The 13281-nt window shown below is 41.5% G+C and overlaps 1 protein-coding gene across 4 annotated transcripts in view; it reads left to right on the plus strand.

Annotated features, from left to right (window-relative positions):
• The window catches only part of nisch (nischarin), a 102121-nt gene that overhangs the window by 21668 nt on the left and 67172 nt on the right, over window positions 1–13281 (plus strand). For all 4 annotated transcript variants that reach the window (XR_009814202.2, XM_061940541.2, XM_061940519.2 and 1 more), the window contains one exon: window positions 8623–8671. Coding sequence is in view for 3 of the 4 variants with exons in the window: in XM_061940541.2 (XP_061796525.1) it covers window positions 8623–8671 (49 nt within the window). In the remaining variant the exon portion in view is untranslated. The remainder of the gene's footprint in view (window positions 1–8622; window positions 8672–13281) is intronic.

A 13281-nucleotide genomic window follows, 5' to 3' on the forward strand; every position in this document is an offset into this window, starting at 1 on the left:
CTCAGTGCGTGGCGCTCCAGACTATAATTGATAGCTGTGGTCTTACACAAATAATAAATGAACCTACGCATCGCAACGGCAATACGATAGATCTAGTGCTGGTCAGGGGTGTCACCACCTCCAAAGTTATGGTACTCCCGTATACTAAAGTAATGTCCGATCATTACCTTATAAAATTCGAAGTTCTGACTCATTGTCAACAAACTAATAATAATAATAACTGCTATAGCAGCCGCAACATTAATGCCGCCACAACGGTGACTCTTGCTGACCTACTGCCTTCGGTAATGGCACCATTCCCAAATTATGTCGGCTCTATTGATAACCTCACTAACAACTTTGACAATGCCCTGCGCAAAACCATTGATAGTATAGCACCGCTAAAACAAAAAAGGGCCCCTAAAAGGCGCACCCCATGGTTTACAGAGGAAACCAGAGCTCATAAATTATCATGTAGAAAGTTGGAACGCAAATGGCGCGCGACCAAGCTTGAGGTTTTCCATCAAGCATGGAGTGATAGTTTAATATCGTATAAACGCATGCTTACCTTAGCTAAAGCTAAATATTACTCAAATCTCATCCGCCTCAACAAAAACGACCCTAAATTTTTGTTTAGTACAGTAGCATCGCTAACCCAACAAGGGACTCCTCCCAATAGCTCCACCCACTCGGCAGATGACTTTATGAATTTCTTTAATAAGAAAATTGAACTCATTAAAAAGGAGATTAAAGACAACGCATCCCAGCTACAACTGGGTTCTATGAACACAGATACAACTGTATCTACGACGGATACTGCAATACAAAATAGTCTCTCTCTTTTTGATGAAATAACATTAGAGGAACTATTACAGCGTGTACGTGGGATAAAACAAACAACATGTTTACTTGACCCACTTCCTGGGAAACTTATCAAGGAGCTTTTTGTATTATTAGGTCCATCAGTGCTAAATATTATAAACTTATCACTTTCCTCTGGCACTGTTCCCCTAGCATTCAAGAAAGCGGTTATTCATCCTCTGCTCAAAAGACCTAACCTTGATCCTGACCTCATGGTAAACTACCGACCGGTGTCCCACCTTCCCTTTATTTCGAAAATCCTCGAAAAAATTGTCGCACAGCAGCTAAATGAACACTTAGTGTCTAACAATCTCTGTGAACCTTTTCAATCCGGTTTCAGGGCAAATCACTCTACGGAGACAGCCCTCGCAAAAATGACTAATGATCTACTGCTGACGATGGATTCTGATGCGTCATCTATGTTGCTGCTTCTTGATCTTAGCGCTGCTTTCGATACCGTCGATCATAATATTTTATTAGAGCGTATCAAAACACGTATTGGTATGTCAGACTTAGCCTTGTCGTGGTTTAACTCTTATCTTACTGACAGGATGCAATGCGTTTCCCATAATAATGTGACCTCTGACTATGTTAAGGTAACGTGCGGAGTTCCTCAGGGTTCGGTTCTTGGCCCTGCACTCTTTAGTATTTACATGCTGCCGCTAGGCGACATCATACGCAAATACGGTGTTAGCTTTCATTGCTATGCTGATGACACCCAACTCTACATGCCCCTAAGGCTGACCAACACGCCGGATTGTAGTCAGCTGGAGGCGTGTCTTAATGAAATTAAACATTGGATGTCCGCTAACTTCTTGCAACTCAACGCCAAGAAAACGGAAATGCTGATTATCGGTCCTGCTAAACACCGACATTTATTTAATAATACCACCTTAACATTTGACAACCAAACAATTACACAAGGCGAATCAGTAAAGAATCTGGGTATTATCTTCGACCCAACTCTCTCGTTTGAATCACACATTAAGAGTGTTACTAAAACGGCCTTCTTTCATCTCCGTAATATCGCTAAAATTCGTTCTATTTTATCCACTAGCGACGCTGAGATCATTATTCATGCGTTCGTTACGTCTCGTCTCGACTACTGTAACGTATTATTTTCGGGTCTCCCTATGTCTAGCATTAAAAAATTACAGTTGGTACAAAATGCGGCTGCTAGACTTTTGACAAGAACAAGAAAGTTTGATCATATTACGCCTATACTGGCTCACCTGCACTGGCTTCCTGTGCACTTAAGAAGTGACTTTAAGGTTTTACTACTTACGTATAAAATACTACACGGTCTAGCTCCGTCCTATCTTGTCGATTGTATTGTACCATATGTCCCGGCAAGAAATCTGCGTTCAAAGAACTCCGGCTTATTAGTGATTCCCAGAGCCCAAAAAAAGTCTGCGGGCTATAGAGCGTTTTCTATTCGGGCTCCAGTACTATGGAATGCCCTCCCGGTAACAATTAGAGATGCTACCTCAGTAGAAGCATTTAAGTCCCATCTTAAAACTCATTTGTATACTCTAGCCTTTAAATAGCCCCCCTGTTGGACCAGTTGATCTGCCGTTTCTTTTCTTTTCTCCTCTGCTCCCCTTTTCCTTGAGGGGGGGGGGGCACAGGTCCGGTGGCCATGGATGAAGTGCTGGCTGTCCAGAGTCGGGACCCGGGGTGGACCGCTCGCCTGTGCATCGGCTGGGAACATCTCTACGCTGCTGACCCGTCTCCGCTCGGGATGGTGTCCTGCTGGCCCCACTATGGACTGGACTCTTACTATTATGTTGGATCCACTATGGACTGGACTCTCACAATATTATGTCAGACCCACTCGACATCCATTGCTTTCGGTCTCCCCTAGAGGGGGGGGGTTACCCACATATGCGGTCCTCTCCAAGGTTTCTCATAGTCATTCACATCGACGTCCCACTGGGGTGAGTTTTTCCTTGCCCGTATGTGGGCTTTGTACCGAGGATGTCGTTGTGGCTTGTGCAGCCCTTTGAGACACTTGTGATTTAGGGCTATATAAATAAAGATTGATTGATTGATTGATTGATAGGTCAGTCAAACTTCAATAATATATTAAAAACCAGCGTGATGTGGGCGCGCATGGAGTCGTATATCAACATGGACGGAGCTGCGTGAAAAAAGCCACCCGGCCTCTTCGCGTAAACTTACCTTAACCACTCGCTCATCTTTTCTTCATCCATCCATCCCTTCGAGTTAGCTTTTATGATGACGCCGGCTGGAAAGGTCTCTTTTGGCAAGGTCTTCCTTTTGAATATCACCATGGGTGGAAGTTTCTGGCCATTAGCATGGCAAGCTAGAACCACAGTGAAGGATGACTTCTCATTCCCTGTGGTGCGAATATTCACCGTACGTGCTCCCGTTGTATCCACAGTGCGGTTCACAGGAATATCAGTTGCTGTGAAATAGTAATCCGTGTGCGGATGGAGAGATTGCGTCTTTTCATGAACCGGATCCCTGTCACTTGGTAGGAGCCATTTTGTGGTCTTTACAGATGTAAACACACAAAGGAAATGAAACGTACGGTGTATCCGCGCGCTTTTTCTTCTTCTACGCGGGCGGGTGGTTGCTTACAGTAGAAGAAGAAGCGCTTCCTGTTCTATGGGGGCGGGTGCTTACCTTGGCGGTTGCTTGCGTAGAAGAAGAAGCGCTTCCTGTTCTACCGGGAAAAAAGATGGCGGCTGTTTACCGAAGTTGCGAGACCGAAACTTTATGAAAATGAATCTTAATATTTATCCATATATAAAGCGCACCGGGTTATAAGGCGAACTGTCAGCTTTTGAGAAAATGTGTGGTTTTTAGGTGCCCCTTATAGTGCGGAAAATACGGTACATTTGGTTCGAGGTCAGTAAGCACAACGAGAATTAATACGTCCATAAGGCACATCATGTTATACAGGTAAAAGCCAGTAAATTAGAATATTTTGAAAAACTTGATTTATTTCAGTAATTGCATTCAAAAGGTGTAACTTGTACATTATATTTATTCATTGCACACAGACTGATGCATTCAAATGTTTATTTCATTTAATTTTGATGATTTGAAGTGGCAACAAATGAAAATCCAAAATTCCGTGTGTCACAAAATTAGAATATTACTTAAGGCTAATACAAAAAAGGGATTTTTAGAAATGTTGGCCAACTGAAAAGTATGAAAATGAAAAATATGAGCATGTACAATACTCAATACTTGGTTGGAGCTCCTTTTGCCTCAATTACTGCGTTAATGCGGCGTGGCATGGAGTCGATGAGTTTCTGGCACTGCTCAGGTGTTATGAGAGCCCAGGTTGCTCTGATAGTGGCCTTCAACTCTTCTGCGTTTTTGGGTCTGGCATTCTGCATCTTCCTTTTCACAATACCCCACAGATTTTCTATGGGGCTAAGGTCAGGGGAGTTGGCGGGCCAATTTAGAACAGAAATACCATGGTCCGTAAACCAGGCACGGGTAGATTTTGCGCTGTGTGCAGGCGCCAAGTCCTGTTGGAACTTGAAATCTCCATCTCCATAGAGCAGGTCAGCAGCAGGAAGCATGAAGTGCTCTAAAACTTGCTGGTAGACGGCTGCGTTGACCCTGGATCTCAGGAAACAGAGTGGACCGACACCAGCAGATGACATGGCACCCCAAACCATCACTGATGGTGGAAACTTTACACTAGACTTCAGGCAACGTGGATCCTGTGCCTCTCCTGTCTTCCTCCAGACTCTGGGACCTCGATTTCCAAAGGAAATGCAAAATTTGCTTTCGTCAGAAAACATGACTTTGGACCACTCAGCAGCAGTCCAGCTGGTGTCGGTCCACTCTGTTTCCTGAGATCCAGGGTCAACGCAGCCGTCTACCAGCAAGTTTTAGAGCACTTCATGCTTCCTGCTGCTGACCTGCTCTATGGAGATGGAGATTTCAAGTTCCAACAGGACTTGGCGCCTGCACACAACGCAAAATCTACCCGTGCCTGGTTTACGGACCATGGTATTTCTGTTCTAAATTGGCCCGCCAACTCCCCTGACCTTAGCCCCATAGAAAATCTGTGGGGTATTGTGAAAAGGAAGATGCAGAATGCCAGACCCAAAAACGCAGAAGAGTTGAAGGCCACTATCAGAGCAACCTGGGCTCTCATAACACCTGAGCAGTGCCAGAAACTCATCGACTCCATGCCACGCCGCATTAACGCAGTAATTGAGGCAAAAGGAGCTCCAACCAAGTATTGAGTATTGTACATGCTCATATTTTTCATTTTCATACTTTTCAGTTGGCCAACATTTCTAAAAATCCCTTTTTTGTATTAGCCTTAAGTAATATTCTAATTTTGTGACACACGGAATTTTGGATTTTCATTTGTTGCCACTTCAAATCATCAAAATTAAATGAAATAAACATTTGAATGCATCAGTCTGTGTGCAATGAATAAATATAATGTACAAGTTACACCTTTTGAATGCAATTACTGAAATAAATCAAGTTTTTCAAAATATTCTAATTTACTGGCTTTTACCTGTATATGTTTTTGAGACAATGAAATGATTTTATCTGCGCCTTTTATAGTCTGAAAAATATGTTTTTTGATTGATTGAAACTTTTATTAGTAGATTGCACAGTACAGTGCATATTCCGTACAATTGACCACTAAATGGTAACACCCCAATAAGTTTTTCAACTTGTTTAAGTCGGGGTCCACGTAATCAATTCGTGGTACAAATATGTACCGGTACTATCATCATAATACAGTCATCACACAAGTTAATCATCAGAGTATATACATTGAATTATTTACAGTATTTACAATCCGGGGGTGGGATGAGGGTTTGGTTGATATCAGCACTTCAGTCATCAACAATTGCATCATCAGAGAAATGGACATTGAAACAGTGTAGGTCTGACTTGGTAGGATATGTACAGCGAGCAGAGAACATAGTGAGTTCAGATAGCTTTAGAACAAGTATATGCATTTGATTATTTACATTTGGTCATTTACAATCCGGGGAGGTGGGATGTGGAGGCGGGAGGGTGTTAGTCAAGGGTTGAAGTTGCCTGGAGGTGTTGTTTTAGTGCGGTTTTGAAGGAGGATAGAGATGCCCTTTCTTTTACACCTGTTGGGAGTGCATTCCATATTGATGTGGCATAGAAGGATAATGAGTTAAGACCTTTGTTAGATCGGAATCTGGGTTTAACGTGGTTAGTGGCGCTCACCCTGGTGTTGTGGTTATGGCGGTCATTAGGAAGTAGTTTGACATGTACTTCGGTATCAGGGAGGTGTAGCAAATTTTATAGACTAGGCTCAGTGCAAGTTGTTTTACTCTGTCCTCCACCCTGAGCCAGCCCACTTTGGATAAGTGGGTTGGAGTGAGGTGTGATCTGGGGTAGAGGTCTAAAAGTAACGTGACTAACTTGTTCTGGGATGTTTGGAGTCTAGATTTGAGGGTTTTGGAGGTGCTAGGGTACCAGGAGGTGCAAGAGTAATCGAAAAAGGGTTGAACGAGAGTTCCCGCTAGAATCTTCAGACTGGTACAGTATAAAGACTTTGACGGTATCAACAAAAGACTAGACTGGCAAAGACTACTTCCTAGCCAGGCAGCACATCGTAGCCTATACACTACTGCCATCTAATGATTTGGAATTGCAACTGCATACAAAGTCGGTATAATACTTGCAAATTGGACTCAGAAATGTAATAAGAAAACAACATATTGTCCATCTCCAGATTGTCCAGAATAGGGCAGCATGGCTGGTTCTGGGTTGTTCACTAAGAACCAATGTTAACCAAATGCATGCTTCTCTTTCCTGGCTAACAGTGCAGAACAGGTTGTCAGCTAATACTCTAATATTGTTCAAATCAGTAACCAGTAGGAAAACTCCTGATTTTCTCATGGCCCAAATAGTTTACAGTAGCACTATGCATAATCATAATACCAGGGCGTCTAGTGAGGGTCATTTTGTACTCCCTCGTCCCAGGAAGAATGCATTGCGGAAATCTTTTATTTATAGATCTGTATCGCTCTGGAATAACCTGCCTCGAATTCTCACCGGCATTGAAAGTAAACAGGTTTTTAAAAGGAAACTAATATTTTATCGGAGTCTGCAAAATAGTGTGCTTGTTGATGATTTTTGTTTGGATTTGTATTGTGTAGTTATATTCAATCAATGTTTATTTATATAGCCCTAAGTCACAAGTGTCTCAAAGGGCTGCACAAGCCACAACGACATCTGCGGTATAGAGCCCACATAAGGGCACGGAAAAACTCACAACACCAATGGGACGTCGATGTGAATGACTATGAGAAACCTTGGAGAGGACCCCATATGTGGGTGACCCCACCCCTCTAGGGGAGACCGGATGCAATGGACGTCGAGTGGGCCTGACATAATATTGTGAAAGTCCAGTCCATAATAGATCTAACATAATAATGAGAGTCCAGTCCATAGTGGATCTAACATAATTGTGTGAGAGTCCAGTCCATAGTGGATCTAACATAATAGTGTGAGAGTCCAGTCCATGGATCTAACATAATAGTGTGAGAGTCCAGTCCATAGTGGATCTAACATAATAGTGAGAGAGTCCAGTCCATAGTGGATCTAACATAATAGTGAGAGAGTCCAGTCCATAGTGGATCTAACATAATAGTGAGAGACCAGTCCATAGTGGATCTAACATAATAGTGTGAGAGTCCAGTCCATAGTGGATCTAACATAATAGTGTGAGAGTCCAGTCCATAGTGAATCTAACATAATAGTGTGAGAGTCCAGTCCATAGTGGATCTAACATAATAGTGAGAGACCAGTCCATAGTGGATCTAACATAATAGTGTGAGAGTCCAGTCCATAGTGGATCTAACATAATAGTGTGAGAGTCCAGTCCATAGTGGATCTAACATAATAGTGAGAGACCAGTCCATAGTGGATCTAACATAATTGTGTGAAGTCCAGTCCATAGTGGATCTAACATAATAGTGTGAGAGTCCAGTCCATAGTGGATCTAACATAATAGTGAGAGACCAGTCCATAGTGGGTCTAACATAATTGTGTGAGAGTCCAGTCCATAGTGGGGCCAGCAGGAGACCATCTTGAGCGGAGACGGGTCAGCATATTTATATGGTTATTAATATTCTAAGACTGTAAATTGTTTGCTTGTTTGCTTGTTGATGATTATTTGTTTCTGTTTTGTGTAGTTATAATTATATGCTTTAACTTGTAATTGTATTGAGTTTGTGGACCCCAGGAAGACTAGTGGGTTGTTGTGGCAACCAGCTAATGGGGATCCTTAATAAGAATCAAAAATGAATGTTCCATAAAACATTTATTTTGTTACTACACAATTAAAATGTATTAACACACAAAAATTGGTACAGTTAAGTACAGGCATCGAATCCCAGCTACTGGGAATTAGTTTGAAATGTGGAAGGCACCCATGCCTAATACAGTCTTTGGTATCTTGTGTTTATTTCCCAGATTGAGTGGGTGTGCCTTGTAGCAGCGTCTATATGTGGCGTTCATTTATCTCATGACCCTATCAGTACAACAGTGGGCCATTGTTGGTAAAAAAAAAAAAATCCTCATGGCAGTAAAGAACCATCCTCATGTGATCTAACTCAACATGTGAACATCTCTCACATCTTAAGTCTGAAACTGACCACCACAATATACTGTAAAAAATGTAATTAAGTCAATAAATAAGCTTTAGGACTTAAGGTTGCAGGGTTTCCTTCTCAGTTATTGCAAACAAAACGTCACCGATCTGTTTTTTTTTTTGTTGTCTTTCAGGAGATCAACGGCATCACGGCGGCGCTGGCCGTGGAGTTGTTTCATAAAGGTTTCTATTCTTCTTGTCTCAGGTTTCTGCGACTGTGTGAATAATTCATGAAGCTTTCTTCAGCCGAGTGCTTGCTTTTTTTTTCACTTGGGTTTTAGTTCAAACTGTTCTGACCGCAGCAGGTTTAAATAGCAACAGACAAATGAGAGGGCTGATTTTTAAAGAATGTGTTCGTGGTAGTTAAAACAATAGAAGCAAACTAGAACCATCATACTTTCTCACACACCAGGATGATCTGATTAGGAATCCATTTATTCCAGCGCACCTTTGTTCTTATTGTTCTAATCGGCATGTATTTGGTTTCACTGTCAAGACTATTTGATTGCCTTTTTAAAGGGGAACATTATCACTAGACCTATGTAAGCGTCAATATGTACCTTGATGTTGCAGAAAAAAGACCATATATTTTTTTAACCGATTTCCGAACTCTAAATGGGTGAATTTTGGCGAATTAAACGCCTTTCTAATATTCGCTCTCGGAGCGATGACGTCACAACGTGGTGTCACATCGGGAAGCAATCCGCCATTTTCTCAAACACCGAGTCAAATAAGCTCTGTTATTTTCCGTGTTTTCGACTGTTTTCCGTACCTTGGAGACATCATGCCTCGCCGGTGTGTTGTTGGAGGGTGTAACAACACGAACAGGGACGGATTCAAGTTGCACCAGTGGCCCAAAGATGCAAAAGTGGCAAGAAATTGGACGTTTGTTCCGCACACTTTACCGACGAAAGCTATGCTACGACAGAGATGGCAAGAATGTGTGGATATCCTGCGACACTCAAAGCAGATGCATTTCCAACGATAAAGTCAAAGAAATCTGCCGCCAGACCCCCATTGAATCTGCCGGAGTGTGTGAGCAATTCAGGGACAAAGGACCTCGCTAGCACGGCAAGCAATGGCGGCAGTTTGTTTCCGCAGACGAGCGAGCTAAACCCCCTATCGACCCTAGCTTCCCTGGCCTGCTGACATCAACTCCAAAACTGGACAGATCAGCTTTCAGGAAAAGAGCGCGGATGAGGGTATGTCTACAGAATATATTACCGTATTTTCCGCACCATAAGCCGCCCTGGGTTATAAGCCGCGCCTTCAATGAACGGCATATTTCAAAACTTTGTCCACCTATAAGCCGCCCCGTGTTATAAGCCGCATCTAACTGCGCTAAAGGAATGTCAAAAAAACAGTCAGATAGGTCAGTCAAACTTTAATAATATATTAAAAACCAGCGTGATGTGGGCACACATGGAGTCGTATATCAACATGGACGGAGCTGCGTGAAAAAAGCCACCCGGCCTCTTCGCGTAAACTTACCTTAACCACTCGCTCATCTTTTTCTTTTTCTTCTTCATCCATCCATCCCTTCGAGTTAGCTTTTATGATGACGTCGGCTGGAAAGGTCTCTTTTGGCAAGGTCTTCCTTTTGAATATCACCATGGGTGGAAGTTTCTGGCCATTAGCATGGCAAGCTAGAACCACAGTGAAGGATGACTTCTCATTCCCTGTGGTGCGAATATTCACCGTACGTGCTCCCGTTGTATCCACAGTGCGGTTCACAGGAATATCAAAAGTCAGTGGAACCTCGTCCATGTTGATAATGTTCTCTGGCCGGATCTTTTTTTCAGCTATCTTGTTTTTACAATATGCACGGAAAGTAGCCAGCTTTTCTTGAAAGTCTTTAGGCAGTTGCTGTGAAATAGTAGTCCGTGTGTGGATGGAGAGATTGCGTCTTTTCATGAACCGGAAACCTGTCGCTTAGTAGGAGCCATTTTGTGGTCTTTACAGATGTAAACACACAAAGGAAATGAAACGTAATATCCGCGCGCTTCTTCTTCTTCTTCTACGCGGGCGGGTGGTTGCTTACAGTAGAAGAAGAAGCGCTTCATGTTCTATGGGGGCGGGTGCTTACCTTGGCGGTTTCTTGCGTAGAAGAAGAAGCACTTCCTCTTCTACGGGGAAAAAAGATGGCGGCTGTTTACCGTAGTTGCGAGACCGAAACTTTATGAAAATGAATCTTAATGTTAATCCATATATAAAGCGCACCGGGTTATAAGCCGCACTGTCAGCTTTTGAGTAAATTTGTGGTTTTTAGGTGCGGCTAATAGTGCGGAAAATACGGTAATTGATGAAAATTGGGCTGTCTGCACTCTCAAAGTGCATGTTGTTGCCAAATGTATTTCATATGCTGTAAACCTAGTTCATAGTTGTTAGTTTCCTTTAATGCCAAACAAACACATACCAATCGTTGGTTAGAAGGCGATCGCCGAATTCGTCCTCGCTTTCTCCCGTGTCGCTGGCTGTCGTGTCGTTTTCGTCGGTTTCGCTTGCATACGGTTCAAACCGATATGACTCAATAGCTTCTGTTTCTTCTTCAATTTCGTTTTCGCTACCTGCCTCCACACTACAACCATCCGTTTTAATACATTCGTAATCTGTTGAATCGCTTAAGCCGCTGAAATCCGAGTCTGAATCCGAGCTAATGTCGCCGCTATAGCTTGCTGTTCTTTCCGCCATGTTTGTTTTTGTTGGCTTCACTATGTGACGTCACAGGAAAATGGACGGGTGTTTATAACGATGGTTAAAATCAGGCACTTTGAAGCTTTTTTTAGGGATATTGCGTGATGGGTAAAATTTTGAAAAAAACTTCGAAAAATATAATAAGCCACTGGGAACTGATTTTTAATGGTTTTAACCATTCTGAAATTGTGATAATGTTCCCCCTTAACATCATGGCCGAGGGTCTACAGGTTAAAAATACCCTATTTGCTAATTTTAGCTTTTTTAACTCTTGTGTTAGCCAGTGTTCAGTTTGTTGACTAAAATGTTTCTCTTAGTTATCGTCAACAGTGTTAATTTTGATAGTGTTTGATTTAGTTTTAGTCATAGTCCTTTGACAATTATTTTTGTTTTAGTCATCTAAATTCACTTAATTTAACTTTACATTTTAGTTGACTAAAATGACAGTTAATTTGGTCAACCAAAATATAAAGCATACAGCAGAAACTGTGGTGTATGGGCTCCATCTAGTGGTGCGCCAAAGAATCACTCAATTAAATACTCAAAACATAGTTTTACAGTTCAAAGTGGCCAAAAATATACATTTCGATTCAGAATCTATACTTTTTTAATTACGTTGGGTGCCAGTTCCATGATTAATTACATTCCTCCATAAAATAGATAACTGCTCTGATAAATTTCTATATTACTTAAAACAAAACTGGTTTTGTTTAACAAAATACTTCCTAAACATTTAATAAAGTCAAATTACAAATAAGGCAAGTATCCCACACTGATTTTTTCTAAAGTAAATATGTACAGCAGATATGATCCTCTACATCAGGGGTGTCAAACTCATTTTAGCTCAAGGGCCGCATGAAGGAAAATCTATTCCCACACGGGCCAAACTGGTAAAATCATGGCATGATAACTTAAAAATAAAGACAACTTCAGATAATGTAAAAAAAAATACAACAAGTACATTCCGAAAATCTACATACCGTATTTTTCGGAGTATAAGTCGCGCTGGAGTATAAGTCGCACCGGCCGAAAATGCATAATAAAGAAGGAAAACAACATATATAAGTCGCACTGGAGTATAAGTCGCATTTTTTTGGGGAATTGTATTTGATAAAAGCCAACAGCAAGAATAGACATTTGAAAGGCAATTTAAAATAAATAAAGAATAGTGAACAACAGGCTGAATAAGTGTACGTTATATGAGGCATAAATAACCAACTGGTATGTTAACGTAACATATTATGGTAAGAGTCATTCAAATAACTATAACATATAGAACATGCTATACGTTTACCAAACAATCTGTCACTCCTAATCGCTAAATCCCATGAAATCTTATACGTCTAGTCTCTTACGTGAATGAGATAAATAATCTTATTTGATATTTTACGCTAATGTGTTAATAATTTCACACATATGTCGCTCCTGAGTATAAGTCGCACCCCCGGCCAAACTATGAAAAAAAACTGCGACTTATAGTCCAAAAAATACGGTACTACAAATAATCCTCTTGGCAAAAGGCTTGACGTACGTTGAAAACCCCTGAGGGAAAAACAATTGGTGCAGTTTCAAAAACACCATGAAGAACACAATGAACTTAGACTTTGTCTCAGTGTTTTTACAAAGCCATTAAACGTTAAGCACTTCCTGTTTAGCATTCTAACGTTGGCAGTTTATTAAAAATGTTTGGATATGCAACCGATTGTTTCCACAAACCACCGCATTGGTGAAATCCGCATACTGCCACAACAACTGCCATTTATCATTATTCAAATATTACAATTATAATTAAAGGGGAAAGTTATCACCAGACCTATGTAAGCGTCAATATATACCTTGATGTTGCAGAAAAAAGACCATATATTTTTTTAACCGATTTCCGAACTCTAAATGGGTGAATTTTGGCGAATTAAACACCTTTCTAATATTCGCTCTCGGAGCACCGAGTCAAATCAGCTCTGTTATTTTCCGTTTTTTCGACTGTTTTCCGTACCTTGGAGACATCATGCCTCGTCGGTGTGTTGTCGGAGGGTGTAACAACACGAACAGGGACGGATTCAAGTTGCACCAGTGGCCCAAAGATGCGAAAGTGGCAAGAA

This window comes from Nerophis lumbriciformis, linkage group LG03 (genome assembly GCF_033978685.3).
Source record: "Nerophis lumbriciformis linkage group LG03, RoL_Nlum_v2.1, whole genome shotgun sequence".
In the NCBI taxonomy this organism is placed as follows: Eukaryota; Metazoa; Chordata; class Actinopteri; order Syngnathiformes; family Syngnathidae; genus Nerophis; species Nerophis lumbriciformis.